The 25,996-nt window shown below is 67.4% G+C and overlaps 1 protein-coding gene across 2 annotated transcripts; it reads left to right on the top strand.

Moving 5' to 3' along the window:
* Positions 1 to 19,531, top strand: MICALL2 (MICAL like 2). Of its 2 annotated transcripts, none has more exons than XM_055410453.2 (17): positions 1 to 311; positions 7,824 to 7,872; positions 9,521 to 9,662; positions 10,345 to 10,532; positions 11,140 to 11,252; positions 11,663 to 12,406; positions 13,828 to 14,087; positions 14,826 to 14,916; positions 15,536 to 15,696; positions 16,047 to 16,196; positions 16,781 to 16,845; positions 16,932 to 17,052; positions 17,419 to 17,509; positions 17,709 to 17,782; positions 18,279 to 18,393; positions 18,760 to 18,829; positions 19,337 to 19,531. In XM_055410453.2, the coding sequence occupies exons 1-16, from the start codon at positions 169 to 171 to the stop codon at positions 18,815 to 18,817; spliced, it is 2,565 nt and encodes an 854-aa protein (XP_055266428.2). In that variant the 5' UTR covers positions 1 to 168; the 3' UTR covers positions 18,818 to 18,829; positions 19,337 to 19,531. The 2 variants fall into 2 exon arrangements, with proteins under 2 accessions (XP_055266428.2, XP_055266426.2); XM_055410451.2 differs by having other exon boundaries at positions 2 to 311; positions 18,783 to 18,829.
* The last annotated feature ends 6,465 nt before the right edge of the window (positions 19,532 to 25,996 follow it).

Here is a 25,996-nt window from a genome sequence, read left to right as displayed (position 1 = left end):
GGCGGGCGGACTCCGGCCGCGCTCCAGCCGGCTCCTCGAGCGCCCGGGGCTCCTCGGCCGCGGCGCCTCGTCCTCCCAGCGCTCGGGCTCGGGGGCTCGGGCCGGGCCGCGGGTCCCGGGAAGCGCTGCCGGAGCTCCGGCGCCGGCCGGGCGGACGCCGCCGCCCGCATGGCGGCCATCAAGGCGCTGCAGCAGTGGTGCCGGCAGCAGTGTGAGGGCTACCGGGACGTGAGCATCAGCAACATGACCACGTCGTTCCGCGACGGCCTGGCCTTCTGCGCCATCCTGCACCGCCACCGGCCGGACCTCATGTGAGTGCGCCCGCCGCCCGCGCGCCGCCGGCGACGCCGAGGCCGGGCTGCCCGGGCCGGGGGCGGGGCAGCGGGCCGCGGTCAGGACCCCCGGCCCCGGCGGGACGCTCCGCAGGCCGCCCCCCGCGGCCTCAGCTTGCCCGGCCACCGAGTGCAGCTGGGCCGGAGCCAGGCCCTCCGGCCGCCCCCGCCGGCTTAGTCAGTCTGTGACTCAGGCCAGCGACCTGGGCTCTGGCCACAGCCAGCCTTCCTGGCCGGTCTCCCTTCTGGGCCCTCTGAGACCCCTCACTGTTCTGAGACCTAGCCACCAGATCAGGGGTCCTTGCTGATCAGACTGACTGTGGGGGACTGCCCCTCCCTGAGCCTGTTTAGGCACCTCTCGGAATGCAGCCCAGGGTCACTGTAGGGGAGGGGCCAACAGAGCTGAAAGCTTGAGACCACCCAGTCCTGGCCCCACTGGCCAGGCCTCAGTACCAAGGGTGATAGGGCCAGAGACAGGAGGGTTGGGAGGTGGGGAGGTCTGGGGACTAGCTCGTCTCCCCTCAGGAGGGTCTCGGAGCCGAGGCCGGGAGGTGGACCCTGCCCTGCTGCCAGGCCTTGTCCCCGTTCTGGGCCCTTCCATCTGTTACCCACTCAGCAAACACTCTTTGGCAGTGACTGAGACCCAGCTGGCTGGGACAGAGCTCTGTGCCGTGAGGCCCTGGCCCCCCACATCGTGAGGATTCACAATGAGTAAAGCTGCCTGGGCCGGCCAGAGGCTCAGGAAGGGTGTCCTCAGAAGGCGCCTTCTGGGAAAGCAGGGCGTTTCAAAGTTCTCCCGAGAAGTCGTGGGTGGAGCCAGAGGTGGGTGGAGGGGTTTTCCAGGGAGCCCGTGGGTGGGAGAGGCCTGAGGCTGCACCTCCTACAGTAAGTGCTGCCCTCAGGGGTCTGCTGTACAGATCAGGAGACGGAGGCCCAGGGAGGAGGCATCCTTGCTTGGGACACAGAGCACGTCATGCAGAACCAGGGCTGGCACGTGCCCCCACCCCTGCTACCCAGATGTCCCCTGTACGCCCCCGGGGATTGTCCCTAGGCCCTCTAGAAGGAAGCTGGTCTTAAGAAAGAGGCCCGCAAAAATTTCTTCCTGCAGCCGGGGGTTGTGAAATGCACGTGTGGAGCCGGTGGGCCGTGCTGTCTGTCCCCAGCCCCGGCCCAGGGATACAGCGAGTGTTCCACAATGAAAAGCTGAAGCTGGGCTTTGAGGGGTGGCCTGGGGTCTTGGAGACTGGGGCACGGACTAGCAGTGGAGGCTGGGGCAGGCAGGGTCCTGGGGAAGGCTGGCTGGCTGAGCCCAGGAAACTCAGACGCGGTCAGCGGGAGCAGTCTGCTATTGGCGGGAAAAGGCAGCGGGTGCGGCCCTCTGCCAGCCCCACAGCCTCAGGACTCCACACGGGTGTAACTGGAAATCTGAGGCCTTTCCAAACCCCAGGAGCACCCGTCTGTTCTCAGCTGAGCTGGGGTTGGAGGCCTTCGTGTGTGTGTGTGTGCGTGCGCGCTCGCGTGCAAGCCTATCCCAGCATGCACTGCCCACAGGTGAGCACGGGTGTGCGCATGTGGGCGTGTCTGCGTCCTGGCACAAGCTGGTATCATACAGCAGTTCCGACACCCGTTATTGAGCGCCTGCTGTGTGCTCAGCACTGCATACTGTGCAAGGTGGCCTTGGCCCCTGCCTCAGGCAGGGAGTGATGTCGAGACGGCCCGCAGACACAGGGACAGAGGCTCCAGGCAGCTCCGGGGGTGGTGAGGGTGGGGCAGGGGCCGCTGCGGGGAGGAGGAGGCCTCGCTCTGCGTGCGGGATGGCGTAACCCCTTCCTGCTGGTCTGGTGTTGGTCACCTGCCCCCACTGGACTCTCAGCTCCAGGGGGTGGGGATGTCTGCTTTGCGCCAGTGCCTGGAACCGTATCTGGCATGTGCCAGGTGCTCAGTGGCTAACAGCACTCAGCTGGAGGTTGACAGATGTGGCTGGTGCTTGGGGCCCAGCAGGTATGGCTGTCATTGCCAAGTGAGGGCTCTGCAGGCGCCTGGGAGCAGCAGACAAGGGCAGAGGCAGCCTGTGACCACAGAGGCAGGGATGGAGGCATGTGGCTGCAGCCGGGGGAGGCCACCGGAGGCTAGAGGGACACGGAGCTTCCGCAGGGAGCTGAGCCCTGACGACACCTTGATGTTGGACTTCCGGTCTCCAGCTGGGAAGGGAGTAAACATCTGTTACTCTGAGCCACCCGTTTTCGGATGTTTGTCACAGCAGCCGTGGGCGACGCGTCAGGCTCCTGTCCGTGGTGGGGCCTGGAAGGGATACTAACTGGGGGGATCCCGTGAGCGTGGGCCCACATGCGTCATGGGCCTCTGTCTGTGCCCTAAACACCCCTCTACCACTTCTGGTTCCAGCCGTGCCTCTGGGCGAGGGGGTGGCCTCTCCAAGAAGCTCTGAGCCACCCCACCATCCCCCAGTGGTGCAGGACGGGGAGGAAGCACCTGGGAACTTGGCAGGGTGGCTGTCCTCCCTGGTCAGACCTGGGCGAGACTCACCCCCTCCCTCCCCATCCAGTGAAGACCCCTCGGCAGCAGGAAAGTGGACATCCTGTCTCCGCGTCTCCTAGCTTTGCCATCAGGAAGGCCTTCCCTTTATCTCCTCTCTGGCCTTCCTGCTGCCTGTCTCCTCCTGGCACCCTGCGGAGGAGCATAGCTCTGGAGGAGTGGGCGCTGAGCCCACCAGTGGGGGGCTCTGGCTGCCTGCTGCTGGGTCCTCACGGTGGCTCTGCCCAGCGGGACCTGGGGCTCCCGTGTGCCCTGCGCTGGTCGCCTGCAGGCACCCTGGCAGATGTGTGGTGTCTGCTGTGGGTGGGGAGACAGGCTCACCCAGTGGTCTGTCCCTGCCCCCCAGCCCACCTCCCGAGCCGACCCTGGAGCTGTAGGTTTCACAGATGGGCCTGGAAGTGCCTGCCTGCAGGGTCTGTTTCCCCAGTGACGCCACACCTGCCCAGCAGCCAGGTGAGCTCAGGAACAGCTCAAAGTAAACACTCCCATTCCGCCTCTGGGCAGTAAACTTGTGGGGCTAGGGCTGGACCTGGAGGGACCAAGGCTCCAGGAGGCCGGGAGGAAGGCAGGCAGGCGGGCGGGCACAGAGCCAGAGTGGGAGCCCTTCCCAGAGGCAGGGCTTCCTTCTCCAGGGCCTTTCGGGCAGGCGGGCCCCTGGAGCCCACCCCCTTGTGGGGGCCCTGGAGGGGTCAGGAGTCAGGGAGTTAGGCTCTGTGCAAACTCGCGGGGTGCCCCCCCGCACCCCACAGTCCTGTGGGGGGTGACCCGACCTTTCCCTGAAGCTCGTATCAGGTTGGGCCAGAAGCAGAGGCGGTGAGGGGGCGCTCCCTGACCGCTGTAGGAGACTCACCAGTCATGGGGGGGTCTGGGAGGCCCAGTCCCAGAGGCCCCCACCAAGAGCTAATTCCTGGGCCAGGGTGGAGGGGCCAGGCCCCGGGCATGGGATGGCCTCCCCCCTCCCCCACCCCCAGCGCTGGCTTTGTGGTCAGAAGGAAGCCACCTGGGGACCAGGCCCTGGCTCTGGCCTGAGGGCTGCAGCCCGGCCCTGTTGTCGCCTTCCGGCCTGCTCTTCAGAATGCCTGTGAGAAGAGGCTCGGGTTCGAACGCCCGACTTCCCTGTCGGCCGCTGCAGGAGCCCCAGGCTGACCCCTCTTGGCTGGGCCTGCTCAGGTGGGGGTCGGTCTGCTCCGGCCTGGGGGAGGCCTGCAGCCCTGGGGGAGGCCTGCAGCCAGACGGCAAGCAGGGGGGCATCCTGGGGCCAGCCCTGCATGTGGGGACCCCTCCCTGCCTCGCCCTGCCCACCTCCTCGCCCCAGCCCCCCAGCTCTGTCCGCCCTCCCCTGGCCTTCTCCGGGGCATCTGCCTTGGTGTCTCTGGCCCCAAACCAGCTCCCCCCCAACACTCTCTTCTGCCCCGGGGCCTCTCCTGTCTCCTCCCTGGGTGCTTTGGTGCCCACGCGTCCCTCCGTCTATGTCTCGGCCTGTCTGTCCCTCTGTCCCCTTCTGCTCCCTGACCCCCTTCCCCGTGGGGTTAACCCCAGATGTGCTGGAGGCACCTGGAAAAAAGGCTCTGCTTCTGGCATTCCCCACCCCAGCCCCAGAGCCCACCCCCACGCAGCTGCTTTTAGTTCCAGCGTGAGGTCAGCCCTCCAGGAATTTGGAAGGGGGTACACACTCCCAAGAGCCCCCAGGGCGCTGGAGGTCAGCAGCCCTGCTCAGCTGTGGCCGCGGGGGGCAGGGGCTGTGTGTGCCCAGGCGCTCGTCCAGGCTGGGCGCCGGCCAGGGCAGAGCACACAGACGCAGTGAGTTCATTCATTCGGCCAGTGTTGCAACAGTGAACAGATGCTGCAGGGGGCCCCTCGCTCAACGAGCCCTGGACAGAGGAGCTCATCAGCAGCGTTTATGGAGCACCAGCTGTGTACCTGGCCCCAGGCAGGTGCCTTGGAGTCATAACAGAACATCCATGATTTTATCGTTACTATGGTTATTTTTATTTTTGGCCAAGTGGCTTGTGGTATCTTATTTCCCCAACCAAGGATCAAACCCGTGCCCCTCCCCACCAGAGGGGAAGCACAGAGTTCTAACCAGTGCGCTGATGGGAAAGTCCAGGAACACGTCTGATTTTTCTGGGGGCGGGGGTGCTCCGGGTCCCCGCCCACAGGTGTGCAGGTTCTGACCACTCCAGGCCTTAAACTGAAACACAAGCTGGTGACAGGCCTGCCTGAGTCAGACCAAGGGATCAGCCCGCAGGGCCTGTTGGGCAAGGTCCTGCAAACGGGCGGCTGAGGTACAGAAGGAAGCCGTCCCACCGGCCCATCCAGGAGCCCCGGGCGGGTGTCCGCGGCGCTGATTCCCTCTGGGCCTCCGCCCTGGACACGCGGATGCGGTCTGCTCGGCGAGCCTCCACTCTGGGCCTCTCTTCGTCCACATTTCCCGTTTAGAAGGATGCCAGGCCAGGCGTTTGGGGATAGGGCCCCCGCTGACTTACCTTGATTTTCTCTGTGAAGTCCCTGCTTCCCAGCAGGGTTGCATCCTGAGGTCGTGGGGGTTAGGGCTCCAAAGCGCCCCTTGGGGACCATAATTCAGCCCGCCCCACCGGGGATTCGCCTGCTAGGAGAAGACTGGCGGCCTGGGGCAGGCGCTCCTTGGTGTTCTCTGAAAGGGTTTGTGAGGCCTCTCTGACTCTGGCCATTTCCGCCACCCCGCTGGACCAGGGCAATGCCGGCCAAACCCCCTGCTGAGGGGGCCGTGAGCTCAGGCTCCGGGAGAAGGGGCGCTCTGGATGCAGGGAACAGCGTGAGCCAAGGCCCAGAGGCAAGAGACAGGGAGTTTGGAGAGAGCCGGGTCTGCACGGGTCATGGTCGCTGTGGGACTGGCCAGAGTGGTCCAGCCCAGCCAAGGAGCCTGGGATGCAGGTTGGCTTTGGTGCTGAGGGTGGTGGCCTGGAACTTGAGTGGATGGGTGGTTCTGCACCCTCTGGTTGGCTCACCTTGAGCCTGCTCAGCGGGGGCTGGCCCCGAGTCATGGGTGCCCCGACCTGCCCTGGGTTCTGGGTCTGCAGGCGGGCAGGGTCCTACGGGTTCCCCGCAGGACAGAGCCGCTGCAGCCCCCCAGGTGGACTGAGGCCAACTCAGGGGGCAGAGGGCTTCCTTCTCCTGCTTGTTTGGAGACAAAACAGACCTTGTTATCCTGCCCTGCAGCACTGAGCATCTTGCTGAGGACATGGCTATTTTGGTCAGTGACCCAGGGCAGGTCTGGAGAAGAGATTGGGCTTTCAAAGGGATGGTTGGGGGCGGCGGGCGGGGCGGTCCCGAGCCCCCAGACGCTGAGGTCATAAGGGCCAGCCTGGCTGGGAGGCCCTGGGCGATGGACGGAGCCCAGCCAGTCCTCTGGCCATGGACTGCGGGGGCGGGGAGGCTGGGCCACCACGCCCACCTTCCTGCCAGCCTCCCTGTCCCAGGCACAAAGCATCTCTGTTCTCCTGGGTGGTCTCACATCTGGGACACGTTACCTGGGAAGTGGGGGTCCAGGCGGAGACCGGGAGGGTCCTGAGGAGCCAGGCAGGGCAATGAACAGCAGCTGGAAGCCCGTGGGCTCCCCCCACATGTGGCCCAGGGCCGGCCTCAGTTTCCTCATCTATGTTCTAGGCCTCCCCAGGATGTCAGGGGTCAGGGGGTCAGTGCACGGTCAGGGCTGGGAGCCAGGGCCTCCCGGGCCAGGTGGCTGCAGGGTCTCCTCTCCGAAGCTGGTGACCTTCCCAGCTTTGAGCCAGCGCTGTAGCCGTGAGCAGCTGTGGTTGCCCTCAGCCCCAAGAGAATAGGGACCTGACCAGGTCAGGCCGAATTGAGGTCGAGGCTTCCAGAGCAGTGCACCCCAAAGTGGCGAGGCTGCCGCCCAGCATGTGGACAGACAGACGGACCCATATGTGACCAGGCCTCCTGGAGGCATCGGGCTGCCCAGATGAGCGTCAGGCCCTGGCCGGCTGCCTGCCGGGGCCCGACTGTGTCTTCTGCTCGGACCGACCTCCCAGGGGTGCCGTGCGGTGCTGCGTAGAGTCCCAGGCCCGGCCTGGAGCTGGCACCAGGCTTCTCCCCTTCCAGAGCGACCTCTGTGCCTCGGCCTCTCCAGGTCGGGCCTGGGTCCCCTGCACACTCGCAGCAAAGTGCAGGGTGGGTGTGGGGGCTCCGACATGCTCAGCCTGGAGGGTCTGCCCCCTTAGGAGGACGGCTGGGCACCTGGCAGGCACGTGTGAACCTCAAACGCCAGGACTCTGGGGCCTCAACCTTCCTCTGGTCCTGTCGTCCTGCTCTGTGGCCCTTGGGGAGCCTCTGTGTGCCGCGTCCCTGTCTGTGAGGGGGCGTTGATGGCGTGTGCAGATGCGGGGGAGTGTCTGTACGGAACCAAGGACAGCAGCGCTCACAGGTGGCGCCGGGTTCGTACAGGGAGGGAGAGGAGCCCAGAACTGGCCCGGGGCCCGGCCTGCCCTGACCACTGGGCTGTGTGCACCTCTGTCCATGGAGCCACTCGCTCCAGGATGCTGGCCTCTTGGGACCCCCAGCTCCCTGCCGGGGGCTGACCGCCCTCCCTGAGCGGGGTCCTGGCCAGGCTGACCGCTCTGCCGCCCCAGGCCTGCTTCCAGCCACACCTATGGGTGGCGCGGTGATCGGGTGCGGCCTCTGCAGGGTGAGAGGTGACAGTTGCAGCTGGGGGCCTGTGTGGGCTGCAGGGGCCGGGTCGGCAGAGGTGCTGGACGGCCTCCTGGGCCAGAGCGGGGCTGGAGCCTGCAGCCTGCCACCCAGCCCTGCCCTCCTAGTGGTCACCGTGCAGCCTGGTTCCTTCCCTGCCCACCCCGGCCTCGGTTCCCCCTTCCCCCAGGCCCTGCTGGCCCCTCCGTTCTTGGACCCTGAGCTGCTTTGAACACCAGTGTTCTTATTTTCCAGAAACTTCGATGCTCTCAGGAAGGAGAACGTTTATGAGAATAACAAGCTGGTGAGTGCCCGCTCATGCCTCCCCGGCCCGTGTCCCAGCGACCCTCACGGGCAACGTCCCCAGGGGCCGCTTCAGAGTCGCTGCTGCCCGCAGGCGGTCAGGGAAGGGGCGAGCCCGCTCCCAGAGCAGCCCCTGATCTTGCAGCCAGGCCCTCTTGGTCCCTCCTCCTGGACCCTCTTCCCACCGCGGCAGAGGAGGGCGAGCAGGCGGGACGGGGCTCCAGGGGTTCTGGGACGGGCCTGCTCTCAGGCTAATGGCCTCAACTGCTTCCTGGCCCTCCCACTGTGGACCCCTCCCAGCCAGCCTCAGCATCTCTGCTGCTCAGCGAGCTTCTGACTGCCTGCTGATGCCCAGGGTGCCGGCCCGTGCTCACCGCACTCCCCTGCGGGCCCGGCCCAGATGCAGCCGCCACTCGGCGCAGGTGATGGGAATTTAAACGTAACTTAATCAAGATGAAATGAAACGGCATTTTCAGTTCCTCAGCAGCACTGACCACATTTCAGACCTTCACCAGCCACGCGTGGATGGCTTGGAATGGGATACGCCCACTGTGGCAGGGTGGTTAGACTGCCTGACCACGGGGAGCGTGTGCAGGGGTGCGCGGCGTGGTGAGGGGACGGGGGCGCCTCGCTGGGTGAGGCCGGGAGGGGGCTGTGGAGGTGAGGCTCTGGGGCTGGAGGGCGCCCTGCTTGGAAACAGCAGGCGGGTCACGGCAGGGACCGAGGGAGGAGGAGGCTGGAACAGACCTGGAGGGGAGGCCGGAAAAGAAAGGGGGGACTGGAACAGACAGAGGAGCCGGAGCGGCGGGCAGCCTGGGGTGTGGATAGAACTTGGCTTCTTCTCTGAAGGCTGTTGTGCTGGGAGCTGCCCCTGGTGCCACAGGGTCTATGCAGGGCAAGGGGCAGCTGGAGGAGCCAGATCCCGCCTGTGTTTTGAAGGAGTTAGAGGCGATGGGAGGCCTCTGTATCCGGCGTGGAGGGGCCGTCACTGCTGGGGGGCTGCAGGTCTGCGGGCCCAGGAGCCTCTTGGATGTACAGAGACTGAGGGAGTCGTGGTAGTTTAGGGGAGCAATGGAGTGGAAAGGCTGGAGCCCGCTGGGCGGGCAGGAGCGGGGAGGCAGCAAGAGCCCCCACGGCACAGAGCCGGGCAGGGGAGGCAGCCCCGGGCGGGGCGGGGAGACGCAGACGCTGCGGCCAGTGGGGAGCCCCTGCCGCCAGTGCCCCTCCCGCCCCCCCCGGCTTTGACTCCTAGGACACGGGTCCCCGTTGGCCTGGGGAGTGCTTCTCCCATGGAGAAAGCTGCCCCCTGACCTGTAAGGCCCGTGTCAGCCAAGGCGCACAGATTCGGGGGTGGGGGACCATTGAGGGGTCTCCACGGTGACGGGCTGGAGTCCCTGAGGACCAGGGCCCGGACCGGCCCCTGCCTCCTTCAAGCCTGTCGTTGGGGTGTGATCCCCATTGTACAGACGGGTAAACCGAGGCCAAGGAGCCCATGCAGGCAGAGCAGACTGCGAACTGGAACCAGACCTTTCTGGGCTCCAGGCATTTCTGCTGTCTCGGGCCCCTCTACCTCCTTCGGGGGGAGTTGGTGGCCTGACTGAGGAAGGGTGGGGTCTCCCGGTCCCCCACTGACCACCACCCTCCCTCAGGCCTTCCGCGTGGCGGAGGAGCAGCTGGGCATCCCAGCCCTGCTGGACGCCGAGGACATGGTGGCCCTGAAGGTGCCCGACCGGCTGAGCATCCTGACCTACGTGTCACAGTATTACAACTACTTTCAGAGGGGTGCCCCCGGTGAGTGCCCGCCCCGCCCCGCCCAGGCCTCCCGCAGCCCCACGGACACAGGCTCAGCCATGCCCCTCCCTGTCTGCGGGCAGACACACCCAGCTCCCCCGTTCCCCTCCGGGCCTGGATCTGCCTGTCTGCACCCCTGGGGTCTGCTCCCACAGTTCTCGCCTTGGCGGCGTGGCCAGCCCCACGTAGGCTCTCAGGCCTGACGCAGAAACCCCCTGTTTGGTGCTGACGGTCTGCTGGCCCTGGCAGGGTGCGGCTGCGAGCAGGCTGGACAGGGGAGGGGGTGGCCGGGGGGATGTTACTCCAGCCACTTTGTGCAGCAGTCCCCCCACCTCCCACCACGCCTCGCCTCACCCAGGCTCAGAAATCCCCGGATCGCTCTGGGCTCAGGGCCAGCCTGCCCTAGAGCCCCACTCAGTGGGGAACCAGAAAGTCCCTTTTCGCTGACCGCAGAGCAGGGCTCTCGGGGAGGGGAGGGGGGAGGCAGGGGAAGGGGGGAGGCCAGACCCTGCTGCGAGTGGAAGCGGTCGGGGCCGCCCCCACCCCGGCCCCCGCCCATGCCCCCCACCCCAGCTCCCAAGCTGGCACTGGCACCTCCAGGGAACCACACTGGGGCGGGGGGAGGCTGGACTCTCAGAGCCAGCGTGCGGGGCCTGGGCCCTGACCCCGTGTCTCATGCCAGCTGAGCGCACGGCCGGTGTCAAAAGGCCGCCGTCCGACACCAGTGAGGAACCGTACGGAAAGAAGGCCCCGTCCCAGCCTGCCCAGTCCGCGCCTGGCCCGGCCCGGGGACAGCCGCTGTCTCCGGTCAGCACCAACCGCACCATCCAGCGGAAGGATGCGGGCACGGAGGGCACCCCGTGGAAGGCTGTAAGCGCCCAGCCCCTCGCTCTGGTTCACGGGTTCTCTGTCAGCTTCCCCCCAGCAGAGCTCTGGGGCCTGAGTGTGCCCGGGATGGGGAGGTCCCCTTGGGGCCCAGACGTGGCCCCAGCTGCCCCCCAGACTGGCCCCCTGAGCTCCTTCAGTGCTGTGTGATGGTGGGGGTGTGATGCCCACTGTACAGATGGGTAAATGGAGGCCAGGGAGGCCCCACAGGCCCAGCAGGCTGCAGGCAGCTGCTTCGCCTCAGCCCCTCCCCTGACTGGTGGGCCCGGAGGATGCACAGTGTGTCCTTTGCTCCCAGGCCAGCCCTGCAAGATGAGGTGGAGACGGGATGGGGTAGGGTGGTCACTCCAGGCTTCCCCGCCCGGGGCGCGGGGAATTGGGTTGGATTTCTGCACGTTGGGGTGGGAACAGGAGGTGCTGGAACCTGTCCTGATCATCATCAGCCCCCAGCCCCTCTCCCCTTGGGCCAGGCTGGAGACCCTGAGCAGAGTCCAGGCATGAGCCTCCTCCGGGGCCTCGGTCTGTAAACTGGCTGGGCGGGCTGGGTGTGAGGGGGGTGTGGGGCGGGCAGCTCAGTGGCACCCACCCCCAGGGCCAGGCCGCGGGGGGCTCCCTCAGCAGCACCTGCGGCGTCTGCGGGCAGCACGTGCACCTCATGCAGCGCCACCTGGCGGACGGGAGGCTGTACCACCGCGGCTGCTTCAGGTGGGCGTGCGCATGCGTGTGCGTGCCCGTGTGCTCGTGTGTGCGCATGCGTGTGCGTGCCCGTGTGCTCGCGTGTGCGCATGCGTGTGTGCCCGTGTGCTCGCATGTGCGCATGCGTGTGAGTGCCTGTGTGCACGTGTGTGCGTGCGTGTGCATGCCCGTGTGCACGTATGTGCGCCTGTGTGCATCCGTGCATCCGTGTGCTTGCTGATGGGTACAGGCACTTCCCAGGGTGTCCGCAGCCCTAACGAGGGCCTTGGGGGAGACTGCCTCACAATGCTTAGGGGATGGGTGTTTGTTGAGTGACTCGCCGGCCACACGAGGGGACACGGGATGCACATGGGTGTGCTCTGGGGAGGAAGGGATGAGCACACGTGTGGTTGGAGTCTCCCCCGGTCTCCCCCACCCAGGTGTAAGCAGTGCTCCAGCACGCTGCACTCGGGGGCCTACAGGGCCACAGGAGAGCCCGGCGTCTTCGTCTGCTCCAGCCACCACCCCGAAACCGCCTCTGCCAGCCCCACGCTGCCCAGCCTGGCCTCCAGGCGGCCTGGAGCCTTGTCCACGGACTCGGAGACCCCTGGAGGCCTGAGGAAGACGCGGGAGGCCAATGGACAGAGAGACGCTGGGCCAAAGGCCAGGCTGCCTGGCTGGGACCCCGCAGCGAGCAGCGTGTCTGCCAGAGGTTCTGCTCCAGCTGCAGTGGACCCGCCAGCCCCTGCCTCATCCCGAGTCCCCGCGGGGAGCCCAGCTGCGCCTAGGCTTGTGGCAGGCCCTGCAGGGGGTGAAGCCAGAACTCGCGTGACCAGCAGCTCCCTGGTGGTATGGCCGTCACCAGCAGGCAGCCCCCGGCCCATCGGGACCCCGTGTGCCCCAGAGCCCCACCCGGCCACAGCGCAAGGCTGGGCCACGCCCCGAGTCGCAGCCCCCCAGACCAAGCTCAGTTCTAGGCCGGCGTCTCCAGTGCCAGCAAGCACTCCGGCCTGGACCCCGTCATCCTCTAAGACCCAACAGGCCCGGGAGCGGTTCTTCCAGACCCCCGGAGCCACCCCCGACCCTGGCCTGGCTGCCCTAGATGCGCCTTCCAGGGATGGTCGCAGGGAGCAGGCACTGAGCTTCCTCCGCAAGGCCCTCCCGGAGCTCGGGGCGCCTGGCAGGTGGGTGCAGGAGGGGCCTGGGGCCTGGCAGGGTCGGGGCAGCTGGGGAGGTGCTTGGGGCTCCGGCCCTGCCTGGCGTGTGGCGCTGGGGCTGCCTGTCCCCAGCCTGTTTCCTGACTGGGGGGTGTGGGTACTGAACCGGCTGCGGAGGGCCTGGTGGCCGCAGGCAGGGGCCGCGGCTGGCCCTGCAGAGCTGGCTGCGCGCTTGCGGGGGGCCTGCCCACGCTCAGAGGACACTGCATGGTCGATGGGCCAGGGCCCCAGGTGGTCTGAGCCTCGGGGACTGAGCACGGCCCCCGCTGTTGGCGCGAGGGGACCCAGGGCAGGGGCTGGTGGGCAGAGGCGGGTCTCCGCACTCACGTCCCGGGGCTGCTGGACAAGCGGGGCCCGGGTGGCTGCAACTGCAGGCGTTGTTCCTTCACAGAGCTGGAGACCCTGGGCCCAAGCTCCAGAGGTGGTGGGCAGGGCCGTGCCCCAACACAGGCTCGCAGGGGCTCCCTCGCCCCGTCTGGCTTGGGGGCGCCCGCGGCCCCTGGCTCGTCCCTGCTGTCTTCACGGGCTGCTGTCTGTCCATCTGTGCTCTCCTTCTCTCCTTTTCCCTCTTGTCTTTGGTGTCAGGGCCCCCCCATCCAGGATGAGCGAGTCCTAGCTTGATCTCACCTGCAAAGAGCCTGTTTCCAAATAAGGTCACGCCCTGAGCCCCTGGGGGGATGGGAAAATGGGGGATACCATGGTGCCCAGTACACGCTGGAGGGTCCACGCCAAGCTGGCGACAAGGCTGCAACCACTCCAGAGCTGCCCCTCCCATTGGGGGCGCTCCTGGCTCAGAACTGCTGATGCCGGCGGGTGCAAGGGCCTCCCAGGGTGGGCACGGGCAGGCAGACCCCCTGCCGCCGCAGCACTGAGGGGTGTCCAGAGCTCTCGGGGGCTGAGGCTGTGTGAGCACCCCTGGGATGCTCCCTGCGGGAAGCCCAGTCTGGGGGGACCAGGGGAGAGAACGGGCTTGCCCAAGGGGCCTGGGGTCCCACTTCTTGCATGCGTGCGCCCCTGGGGACACGGTGGCCCTGGGCAGGCCTCGTGCGTGTCGCTCAGGCTGGAGCGCAGGCTCCGCCGTGCAGCCGGCTGCTCTGGGAGGCCGGGGGGTCAGGGAGGGAGGTCTGGGGGCTGCGCCCGCTCCCACGCCCTGCGCATGGTACCTCGGTGTTCAGTGCCAGTTGACCCCAGAGCTCACAGGAGGGTGATGCGCACCAGGGCCAGATGCGACACCCACACCTGCAGCGGCCCTCAGGAGGGTGGGCCTCAGGAGGGCGCCCCTCAGGAGGGTGGGCCTTGGGAAGCGTCTCAGGGAGACGAGGGGCTGCTTACTTCCTGGGGGTCACGGGGGCTGCCACCCCTGCTGATACCCATGCCCCCCACCACAGGCCTCCCACCACCGCCGCCTCCGCTCCCAGCTCCCATCCCAGATCCGAGGGGCCCGGAGCCAGTCTGCCAGCCAGGGCATCACAGCCTGCGTCCCCGCAGAACCTCAGCCCCCCTGCGAGTACGGGGCCGCCCGCCGCCCCGGGTGTGGGCAGTGCCACACGGCCGTTCCAGGAGGCCAGGAAGGGTCCGGCTGCCTCCTCAGTGGGCATTGGGGCCAGTGCTGGCCCCAGGCTGAAGCCAGAGGCCCCGCTGGCCAAGGGTAAGAACCCTCCAATGAGGGTGGGTGAGGGCCGGGCTGTGGGGGTGGCGGGGTCCCCGTGCCCAGCCTGCCGCCATGTTGTGGCTGCTCTTTTCCTGACCTGCGGTCCTGTTTCACAGCCCAGCTCCTGGGGGCCCGTCTGGGGGGCGACCACCCGCTGTCCCAGCCTGCAGCCCTGCTGCTCTGTGGTGATGGCAGGGTCCCCCTCCTGTGGGGGGTGCACCCACGGTCCATGTGTCCCTCATCACTGCCCAGAACAGGCCACGGGGCCCTGTTCTCCAAAGGCCGTGATGCCCCCGGACTGCCCTGGCCTCGTGCTCCAGGGCCAGCGTTGCAGGCACTTTGCTGCAGGACCGTGGACTTGGCTTTTTCTGGGCTCTGGGGCTCTGCCCCTGAGGGTACCAGTGGGGTCACAGGGCGGCTCAGAAAATGCAGGATCCAAAATATTCTTCCCACTCTGTTGTGGCTGAGCCCCTGGCCCGAAGGCCACTCTGCCCGGAGCTGAGGAGGCCTGCAGACGGTCACCCCACACCCGCAGAGTCCCTGGGGCTCACGCGCCCTGTTTGGCAGCAGGAGAAGCGGGCAGGGCACACAGCACACGGGGGAGTCCTTCCCAGCAGTTCTCACAGGGAGCGCCCCTTCCCAGGAGCCAGGCTGGCCGCGGGGGCACCCGAAGGTGGGGCAGTGGGAGGAGCGGGAGGGGCAGCCTTTCCCAGCAGACCGCTTTCTCCCACCCAGGCCTGGGCACCAGCCCCCAGGACAGGCCGGAGGAACAGCCGGCGGGGTGGAGGGCCCGCCTGAAGCCCGTGGAGAAGAGCCCCGCTGACAGGTGTGTGCGGCAGGCCCCCCTGGGGCGCCGAGCCTCCCCCGCGCTGCAGCCAGGGCGGGCACCAGGCGGCATACAGCAGGTGCTTCTCACAGGCCAGCCACATGGCGGCCATTTGGCACCCATGGCAGGGCTGTGTGTCATTGGCCCATGCGGGTCAGCTGTGGAAGCAGAAGCCTGAGTGGGCAGGCTACGTGCCCTCGGGCCGCTGGACTCAGGGGGTCAGGCAGCTCCAGGAAGGGTCCACCAGGACCCTCGGATCCTCACTGAGCCAGCCTGGAGGCCCTGGGGAATGAGAGTACCCGAGGTGCGTTGCCCCAGGGCTAACCAAGGACCCGCACTCACTGCAGGCTTGGCAGAGAGGGGCGGGGAGGGAGAGGGGGCCGCTGCAGGCCCGCGGTGTGGGGCGGCCTCCCTGTGTGAGCCGCGGGGACCCGTCCTCATCCACGCTCCGGGCGGGGGGGCCCATGTGTGTGTCAGCTGTGTGCACCTGAGCACACACTCACACCTGTGCTCCAGGAGATGAGCCCATCAGGGCCAAGAGCCTGCACGCGTGCCCAGGCTTGCTTGCACGGGTGCAGGGAGGCCTGTCTCCCTCCACTGACCTCCTGCCTCTGCCCAGGGCCCTGGAGCTGAAGGAACCTCAGGTCCTGGGAGAGCCCAGGGCAGGTGACGTAGCCGGGAAGGCGTCCGGCAGCTCCAAGGGGGGCATCCGCATCACGCTGACCTCTGTGCGGGTGGACAGGACGCCAGGTGCAGCCGGCCCTGGGGCCAGCCTCCCAGGTACTGCCGGCCAGAGGCCCCCAACCCTCCTCCACAGGCAGCCCCAGTCTAGCGGGCCCTTTCCTCGGGCAGAGCAGCTGATGGTCCTGGCAGGTGGGCGGGCGTGTGTGAGGCGTGACTGTGTGTGTCTGCTCCCAGCCATGCTCTGCCTCCCCGAGCAGGTCCCCTGTGCTCTCAAGGGCCAGCCTTCTGTCTCTTTCCCCTCGCTTGGACATGGCCAGCTGGGCAGACATGGATCGTGGCCTGACACCCGTGTGGGCGCCCCACCAAAGGGGCCCAGCTCAGGAAGGCAGGAGGGGGAGGGCCTGGGCCTACCGGCCTGACATGTGGCTCTTCCCCACCGTGGGCAGCCGCGTCTGCGTCTGCATCCCCTGGCAGGAAGCTGGCCGTCCCAGCCAGCCTGGATGTTTCTGGCGACTGGCTGCAGCTTGAACCGTCGAGGAAGGAAGGCTCTGCCCAGAGCCAGAAGGAGAAGAAAGGTCCTCCCCACGGCAAACCAGGTGAGTCCAGGGCACACCGTGTTCCTGCTTGGGGTGCAGCTGGAGGGGGCTCCTTTGGAGGACATGCCCTGTGGGGCTTTGGAGGATGCGTAGGAGCTCTTGAAGCCTAGAATGGAGGAAGACAAGCCTCCAGTGCCAGCAGAGGTGAGCACACCTGGAGGTGCCCGGGCTCTGTGTATCTGAGGTGGGGCTGGAGGTCTGGAGGGTCTAGGCTGGGCGCCAGGCCTTCCCACGTGAAGGGATAGCAGGATGGGATTGAGGCCCTGCCTACCTCCTAGAGCATGAGTCACCCTGGCAGCAATGGGGCGTTTGCTCCTGGCATCTTGTGGGAAGGGTGGCTGGGGTGCTGGCAGGGTGTCCGTGCTGCAGACCTGGAGGAGGGCAGGGCCCGGGTGGGCACAGGGTCTCCTGGGATGTGTCTGCCAGGTCGCACTCTTTGGGCACCATCAGGGGCTGCTGGGCATGGCAGGCATACCAGGATGCCAGGGCGTCGTGGGGGGCAGGACTGGGTGGGTCCCACTGCAGACCATGTCTGGGTCATGCTGGGCCTGGTGCCTGAAGAGGCTCATCTTGCCCCTTCCCAGGGAGGCCCCCAGGCCCAGCCGGCATAGCCGCTCCACCTGCCAAGTCAGCAACCTCCCCAGTCAGGGTGAGTGGGCTGGGGTGCGGGTGGGTGAGGAGCTCAGCCCCGGGGCCCACGGCCGCCCCCCAGCTCTCACCACCCCTCATCTCCAGCTGCACCCTGACTACGTGCCGCCCGAGATCCAGCAGCAGGTGCAGGACATCGAGAGGCAGCTGGATGCCCTGGAGCTCCGGGGTGTGGAGCTGGAGAAGCGCCTGCGAGCCGCCGAGGGGGGTGAGCACCCCCACCCCCCGGGTCGGGCCCCCTCCCCCTCCCCCGTCAGGCCCCCTCCCCCTCCCCCGTCAGGCCCCCTCCCCCTCCCCCGTCAGGCCCCCTCCCCCGTCAGGCCCCCTCCCCTCCCCCTCCCCCGTCAGGCCCCCTCCCCCTCCCCCCATCAGGCCCTTCCCCCTCCCCCTCCCCGTCGGGCCCCCTCCCCCTCCCCGTCGGGCCCCCTCCCCCTCCCCCCGTCAGGCCCCTCCCCCTCCCCCGTCGGGCCCCTCCCCCGTCAGGGCCCCTCCCCCTCCCCCGTCAGGCCCCTCCCCCTCCCCGTCGGGCCCCCTCCCCCTCCCCGCCCAGCACCGTGACCCTGCCTCTCTGTAGATGACTCAGAAGACGCCCTCATGGTGGACTGGTTCCGGCTCGTCCACGAGAAGCAGCTGCTGTTGAGGCTGGAGTCGGAGCTGATGTACAAGTGAGTGTGTGGCCGTGGCCCCCGGGAGGGGCCCTCTCCGTGAACGTGCACGGGAGCACACATGGGCGTGCTTACCAGCGTCCACACATGCGTGCTCGTGGGCATGCTCACGGGTTCGCTTACGGGGTGCTTGTGGGCGTGCTCACGGGCGGCTGTGCGGCCCGCGGCAGCTGGGCTCACAGCCTCGCTCCCCCGGCAGGGCCAGGGACCAGCGTCTGGAGGAGCGGCAGCTGGACCTGGAGGGGGAGCTGCGCCGGCTGATGGCCAAGCCGGGTGCGTCCACCCGGCGGCGCGGGGCGGGGCTGCGGGGCTCGGGGGCGGGCTTCCCCCGGCCCTCGGGCTGGCTGCCAGGGTGAGCCCCTCAGCCTCTGCCTGGGCTTCATTCCTGGAAAGTGGGGGCGATTCTAGCAGCCGTCCTTCGGCGGTGGTGAGGGTTGTCCGGGGCGTGCCGGGAGCAGCTGACGAGTCTGTCGGCGTCGTGGTCTCCGCGGCTCAGTGCTGGGCGGGGGCTCGGGTCCTGGCAGGCCCCCTGCGTGGTGCCCCGAGCCCGCCGGATCGTGTGCGTGGCCTTGACAGCCGCGAGGGGCCTGCAGCGCCCGCCTCCCGTTCAGGCGCTCTTCGTTCGCTCCCTCAGCCAGCGCTGCCCCTCGCGGCCCGGCGACCCCCCTTCTCCGCTGGGGGAGGCGCCTGACCCTTGGGGAGTGGGGTCACCGTGTCCCTGAGGAGGGTGGGGACCACAGGGCTCCGTTGACGCCAGCTGTCCCCGCAGAGGGTTTGAAGTCCCCCCAGGACCGGCAGCGGGAGCAGGATTTGCTGGACCAGTACGTGGACACGGTCAACAACCGCAGCGACATCATTGACTTCCTGGATGAGGACCGGCTCAGGTGAGGGGTCCGGGAGTCCGAGTGAGGGGAGTCTGGGGGTTCCCGGTGAGGGGGATCCGGGGGGTCCGGGTGAGGGGGCCCAGGACCTGCCCTCCCGATCAGCCGGAGGAGACCCACCCTGTGCATTTTGCAGGTGGGGCCCGAGGCTGAGGGTGGGCCCTGCCAGGCAGCCCAGCTCGCAGGGTCTCCCCCAGTGAGGCCCCGGGTCGCTGTCCCAGGTCCTGCCTGGCCGAGAGGCGGGGACCTGCACGAGGCGGGAGAGGGTGGTTCCGTGGTGTGGCCCGCGGGCAGGTGGTGAGAGGGCTGGTGAGGTCGGGCGGTGAGGGCGCCCGCACCCGCAGCCCTCACGGCCGCTCGCACCCGCAGCCCTCACGGCCGCTCCATTTCAGGGAGCAGGAGGAGGACGAGGTGCTGCAGAGCATGATCCAGAAGCTGGGTGACTGGGGGCGGGGCCGTGGGGGCGGGGCGGGGGCTTGTGGGCGGAGCGGGACCCGTGGGGGCGGGGCCTTGACGGGGCGGGGACTCTGGGCGGGGCGGGACCCGTGGGCGGGGCCTGGGCTTGTGGGCGGGGTGGGACCCGTGGGGGCGGGGCCGGGGGCGGGGGGGGCTTGTGGGCGGGGCGGCACCCGTGGGCGGGGGTCCGGGGTCCATGGGCGGGGCCTGGGGGCGGGGCCCGTGGGCGGGGGCGGGCCGGCCTGTGGGGCTTCAGCGGCGGGGTCAGGAAGGCTCACCCTGAGTCCCCCGGGCTTGAGGGGCTCCGTGGTTGGGGCGAGGGGAAGCCTCGTTCCCCAGATGCGCCCAGCCAGGCGGGTGCTTTGGGGGCAGGCGCTCTGCGCGTCCCCCTGGGGAGGGCGGTGGGTGGGCTCTCCTGGGGCCCCGGGAAGCCCCGCGGGTGGGGAGTCAGCTTCCAGGTGGGTGAACAAGGCCCCGTGTCCGCCCTCAGACCTGCAGAGGAGCGGCGAGGAGCAGAGGAAGAAGCCCAGGTTCCGCTTGTCCAGCATCTGGTCCCCCAAGAGCCGGAGCAGGACCCCCGAGTAGCTGCCTGGCGGCGCTGTAGAACCCTCGCCTGCAGGCAGGGTGGGACCCACGCTGCCCTCTCTAAGGGGTCCGGGGCGCCTCAATAAAGAAACTGACACGAGGCCTGGGCTGTGTGTTCTGTCAGGCCCCGAGCTCCTGGCAGCCTGGAGGTCTCAGCCACTGTCCACCTCTGCCGCCGCGTGGACGGGCCTCTGGCTTCAGGCACTCGCTGCCTCTCTGGACCCGGCCTGGGCCCTCTGGGGTGGGGCTGCTGGCTGCTTCCTGGTCTGGCTGCGTGGACAGACTAGACGTGAGCCTCCCAGGAGCCAGGGTAGGGCAGGGTCTCTACAAACCACACTGGGGGCTGGCCCCCACCCCCTTCTTGGGGATCCCTGTCTAGATCTGTGACTTTGACCTTTGAGATGGAGGTTGACTGGGCCCCTGTGAACCGCGTTCCTGGTATCCAGCAAGGGAGCCGGTTGCCCTGCCCAACACTGGGTGAGGGGGCTGTGGTCGTGCGGGTAAGCCCTTAGGGAGCAGAGCTTCCTCGTGGCCCAGACCTGCGCCTTCAGAGGCGCCAACCCGGCCCCCTGGACTGCAGTCACCTTCCCTCCCAGGGCTCAGCCTCCCAGCCTGGCACACCGGGTTACAGCCATATCTTCCTGTGGGGTCTGCAGCCACCGCGGAGCCCACCATGGTGGTCCGGCCCCAGAGCCCCTTGGCAACATGAAAGCACCCACACTCCCCCACCTGGCGACAGGTGGTGTCAGGACCCCGTGGGTGCCCGTGGGGATGGGAGGCCTGTCTGAGTGTGCTGGGCCCACCGGCTCTCAGCTCTCTGTCCTCATGGGCTGTGGGGGGTCTCTGCTGGGGTCTGGGGACCCGCGGTCAGGATGTGACCTGACAGGGCAGGGGGCTGCCTGGTGTGGAGGTGGACTCCTGGTCACAGCTGTGCTGCTCAGCCCTGTGGCCTTGGGCCAGGGCCCTGCCCTCCCTGAGCCTTTGGTAGCGATGGGCTGCGTGTTCCCGGTGAGGTTGATGGGGTCACGGGGCTGAGCCTAGCCCAGCAGTGACGGTGGAGGGGTTCAGAGACTTCCTGCCGCCCCCCCCCCCACCCCATCGCAGCCAGATCCCGCTGCAGGGCAGGGTGACGGGGGGCTGTGGACAGCCCTGGGCGGTCAGGGACTCGGCCAGGTAGGGTAGCCTGACATCCCTCCGCAGGCTCTGGGCACCATGGTGGCTCTGAGCAGAGGCCTAGGCCCTCGCATGTTAGAAGGAGGACCGGGAAGGGCGCCAGGGCTGTCAGCCTGACCCTGCCTGAACGCCAAGCCCCCAGGCCATCCTCCCCCGCGGGCCCCTGCGGCAGTGCGGCCTCTTCACCACCAGGGGGAGGCCGAGGGCCGCTCAACAGAGCCCGTAGGTCCACTTGACTGACAAGGAGAAGGGCTCAGAGCGGTGAGGCCAGCCCCCCGGAGTCACACAGCAAGCCAGGCACCGCCTGCAGCTGGACCCTGCGGCCGGCTCCAGCACTCCTGTGGCAGTGCCCTCCACGTGGCCCGGGAGCCCGGGTGGGCAGGTGCACAGGGCGTCACAAGATGGGGTGGGAAGGGTTCCTCCGGGCATGTGTGAGGTTGTCCAGCCCTGCTGGGAACACGCACCTCAGAGGCACCCCTGCCCAGGGAGAGGGGCTGCTGTCCATCATGGCTCCTCCTTGGGGCCCCGGAGGCCCCCCTGGGGGTGCTGGGGGCTCAAGGTAGCAGAGCCCCTACGGGCAGTCACAACCCAGGGTCTGAGCTGCTGGCAGGCTGTGCTTGCTGTCCACCCAGGGGCCAGCGCCCGGTCATGGCAGGTCAAGCATGGCGGTGTCCTTGGGGGCCAAGGAGTTACCAGGTCATACAATGTGCATTCTGTCGGGGGCAGGGCGGGAGGGGCCACAGGGACCACCCTCGAGGCATATAGGTGGGTCCCGGCTTCACTGCGGCCCCCCAACTTGGAGGCGAATCAGCTGGTGCTCCCGCCCCAGGGGTCCCCAACAATGGCAAGGGGCCCGCAGCCCAGACGAGAGTGGGCACAGCAGTGTGCAGAGGGCACAGAGCTGAGCGGGAGGCTTAGCTGGACCCAAGCCCACATCTACTGGGCAGCTCCTGGGACTTTGAGATCCATCTGTGTATACTGGAGGCGCTCAGTAGGGCCTTTCTCTTCCCAGACGTGGCCTGGAGGAGCCGTGTTTCCATCGTTGGACACGGTGGTGGACTGTGTGTTTGGAGTGGGCTGTTCCCCGGGGGCCCTCGTGGGGCCTCACCAACGGACTTTCAGGGCAGAGGCGAAGCTCGTACCAAGGCCTGGCTGTGTGGAGGGTCCGGGGTGTGAGGGGAGCTCAGGGTGGGGAGGGGGCGGGCGTGGCTGCAGGAGGAAGGGGAGGTGACCCAGCAGGGGCTCCTGTCTGCTGGACCCCGAGCCCACTGGAAGCCTCCAGCCTGGCCTCCTTTTTGCTGCCGCTGGAGGTTCTGCCGCCCCGGCCTACCCCTGGGCAGACGTGCAGCAGGCCCTGACCGCCCCAGGCCTGGAGCCCATCCTCCACAAGCCTGGCTCCAAGACAGGGCTCTCCTCTAAGAGGCTCCCTGAGCCCCCGGCTGCCCACCACTTTGGCCCATTTGGGGCCTTTGGAGGTCACCCTGGTTTAAGTGTTTTGTCTCCTAAGGTGGACGTTCCACGTCCTCGAGTCAGGGAGCGGGGCTGCATCCCAGACCCAGAACCGTGCCCGGCATGTGAGTGAGCTCAGCACTCGTGGGTGAGTGAGTGAGGCCTGCCTCTTGGGATGTGACTCTGGCCCACTTACTGCCCTTCCTGGGCCTGAGCTTTCTCACCCAGGGAGGGGCTCACGATGCTGCTGGGGGGTCCCCCGGCCCCAGGACAGGGCCGGCCTGAGCCCAGGGCTGGCGCAGAACTGCCGTGGGGGGCACCACCTGGGGCTGGACAGCTGCGAGGGCTCAGGTGAGCAGACTGCCCATAGGGTGGGCGGCCCCTCCTGCCCTGCTTGGACCTGAGGGAGCCAGGGAGGGACACGGCAGGGGTCAAGGCCTTGGGGTTTCTGGGGCATCACAGAGCTGGCGGCCCTGCCTCCCGAGCCCAGAGGGCGCTCAGCCTGGGGAGCCCTGGGCCCCCTGTAGTGTCACAGAGTTTCTCCCTCTGGGGACCCCCTCCCAGCACAGCCCGTGGGCAGGAGTGGAGGACAAGCACGCATACGAGGCCCCAGTAACTGTAAACAGCGGAGACCTCAGCGGGGCCCTGCGGCCTCCTTCACCCCCGCAGCCCCCACTGGCTGGTCCCGACCCGCTTCCCTCAGCCATGTCTGTGGGGCTGGGGCCCGCGGGGTGTGCTTGGGGCAGGAGCCTCGGGCTGTGACGGCTGAGGCTGGCCTGGCCCGTCCCACAGATGCCCCGGGCTCCCTGCGCCCACCCCCAGCCATCTCCACTCCCACCCTAGAAGGGGGAAGGGACCCCTGGGTCAGAGGCAGGAGGAGGAGGGGTCAACAGGGCTGTCCTTGGCTGGGCGGGGGTGGCGGCTGGGTGGGGGCCTGACCCTGGGGGCCAGGGGCAAAGGCGTGGCCTCGGGAATCAGGCCCGTCTTGGGGCCGAGGAGTCAGGTGAGCAGCACTGCTTTTGCCAGGAAGGTGGTGGGTCCTGGAGGAGGGCCAGGTCGCACGGCGGGCGTGGCGGGGCCTGGATTCTGGGGTGTCCTTAGCCCCCATCTGGGAGGTGCAGGGAGCAGAGCACTGCCTGGGGACTCCCAGGGGAGGGCCCTGTCTGGCTGGGCCCAGGCAGGAGCCACGGTCGCCCCACAGACGAGTCTCTGTGGTCACCGCTGTGGTCACGTTTTCACGTCTCAGCATCTCGGAGGTCCTGGGAAGAAAGGGCTGCCCAGGCCTCGAGGGACACATGCAGGGTGTGACCCGGCTTCCGCCAGCCCGCCCGAGTCCCCTCTGGGCCACTGACCCCAGGGCTGGCCACGGCCCTTCCTGGTGGAGTCAGTGCGAAGGTGCCAGAGGTCGGGCCAGGTCTGCTCAGGGGCGGGGCCTCCCGGAGCCTGTGGGCCACGCTCTTCTCTCCCCACGGGGCCTGACCTGCCCCGGGAGGGCTCTCCGTGCCCGTGATGGCTGCAGGGGTGGGCCCAGGAGCGTGCACACTAGTGGATGGGGGCTCGTGAAGACCCCAAGAGGGTGTCAGAGCTCCGCTGTCAGGTCAGGGCACTCTGGAGCCCGGGCACCCACAGCGCGCTGTGCAGGCAGCGGACGTGAGCTCAGGATGGACAGCCCTTCGTTCAACAGGCTCCCAGCCCTGCAGGAGGGCTGCAGCGGGAAGATGGGGGTCCCGGCCCTCCTTCTACCCTGTGTGTGCTGTGGACGCTGCCTTTCCATGTGCAGCCTCGAGCAAATGGGGCCTCCCCACCCCCCGAGGCTGCTATGGCTCCCACTCACCCCCAAGAACAGAGCTCTGACTCCGGGGCCTCCCCGTGCCACCTCCTATCCCTCCCAGCAGAGGCTGGCGTCCGGGGGCCAGGGAACCCCTCTGCAGGTCCACCCAGGCGCCTCTCCCAGCCGTCCTGTCTGGATTCCCAGGTGACGGGCTCTCCCAGGTGGGCTGGAGACCCTGATGAGGACAGATGGCGTGGCCACTGGCCCGTTACACTGCTAGTAAAGAAGGTCCCCCCAACACACGCCTCACCTGCAGCCGCTGACACCTCCCAGAGTCCGTGAGGATGGAATCCAATCGGAACGCAATCTCCAGGACATCTTATCTCATCACAAATTGAAATTATATCGTATTAAATTAAAAAGCTAAAACCGTTCTGACCGCTCTCGCATGGCTGTGTGAAACTTCATCAGTGGTTTTAACAACGTGGCGGCTCCATATGGGCCATTTCTCCTCTCGGTTATTGAGGCAGGCGGAGGGCCTGCTGGAGAGGGGATGGGGGCATCTGGCTCTGGGGCTGGCCCCAGGGAGGACCCGCCCTCTCTGCGAGTAGGGGACTGGGGTCAGGGCCTGAGGCTCCACAGGGGACGGGGACGTCTTAGCGGGAAAATGCTGTCTCTAGGACAGCGGGGGAAGGAAGCCCCTCGGAGCTGGGGGTCGGAGGGCGGGCAGGTAGGCAAACAGCAGGGGTGACCCTGAGTGTGGCTGGGCTTCCCTGGGGCAGAAGAAGCTGGGCTGCAGCCTTGAGTTCCGACAGAGGCCCCCGTTCGCCAGTCCGGGGGAGAGGGGCGCTCAGACAGGCTGGGGGAGGGGGCGTCACACCTGCTGTGCAGCCAGTCCCGGGAGGGCTCGCCCCCAGGGTGAGGGGCGGGCGGGCTTTCCCACACTGCGCCCGCGGGAAGGACAGGACAGCATCTTATGTTGATCACATATTGAAATGGAGATATTTCACACATAGTGGGTTCAATAAGATTTGTTATCGAGACTGATCTCTTGCTTGTTTTATTTAGCACAGCTGCTAGAGAATTCACCATCACGCCCCGGCCCTCGCGGCCATGGCCTGAACCCTGTCCTGCAGTCAGGGCTGCTGCCCTTTCAGTGGCTCGCTACGACCCCGCCTGCCCGCTGAGGACGTCCACCTGCACCAGCTCGGTTTCCCTCTATTCCTGCCCACCTCCGGGGGTGCAGACACCACCCTCGCCCACCACCCCCGCCCCACCCTCCTTTGAGACCTTGCCTCCCCTCTTATCAAAGGGTCAATGGCACTCTGACCAGGCTGCTGCGAGCCAGGCTGAGTGGCTGCTGGCCAGTGCCCCACAGGGGGCCTGTTCCCACCCGCTGCCTGCCAGAGTCCCCACAGTGTCCCCTGCGCCGCTCACTCCCAGGGCCCTGCATGTGGCTGAGAGCAGACCCCGCTGGTTTCCCCATTTCACCTGGATGTCCCCCTCCAGGGTAGGCAGCTCATGGTATCCTTGGCTCAGGGTATACAGTCCCCTCCCCAACCCTAGGAAATGAGTCACACTTCATACAAGCCAATCATGGCCATTCTCATCCCCAATAAAGGAGGCTCTAGGAGGCTCAGACGGTAAAGAACCCGCCTGCAATGCAGGACACCTGGGTTCGATCCCTGGGTGGGGAAGATCCCCTGGAGGAGGGCATGGCAACCCATTCCAGTGTTCTTGCCTGGAGAATCCCCATGGACACAGAAGCCTGGCGGGCTGCAGTCCACGGGATCACAAAAGAGTCGGACAGGACTGAGAGTCTTAGTACACACATAGAACCTCCGTATCTTTGGATTTCTTATGGTGTATGAATTTCCTAGGGCTGCGAAAACAAAGTACCACTTACTTGCTAGCTTGAAAAACAGAAATTTGGGGATTCCCTGGCAGTCCAGTGGTTAGGACTCTGCACTTTCACTGCCGAGGGCTCAGACGCAATCCCTGCTCAGGGAACTAAGATCCCACAAGCCACGTGGTGTGGCCAAAAAGTACCCGGTTCTGGAACCAAGGTGTCTGTGGGTTGGCTCACTCTGAGGCTGAGAGGAAGGCCTGTTCCGGGGCTCTCATCAGCTCCTGGTGTTGCCAGCAACCCCCGGCATTCTGGCGCGTGGCTGC

This window comes from Moschus berezovskii, chromosome 27 (genome assembly GCF_049115385.1).
Source record: "Moschus berezovskii isolate FMDL1 chromosome 27, NW_MosBer_1.0, whole genome shotgun sequence".
NCBI lineage: Eukaryota > Metazoa > Chordata > Mammalia > Artiodactyla > Moschidae > Moschus > Moschus berezovskii.
The sequence above is the reverse complement of the archived record's forward strand: the minus strand, read 5'-3'. Positions and strand labels throughout refer to the sequence as shown.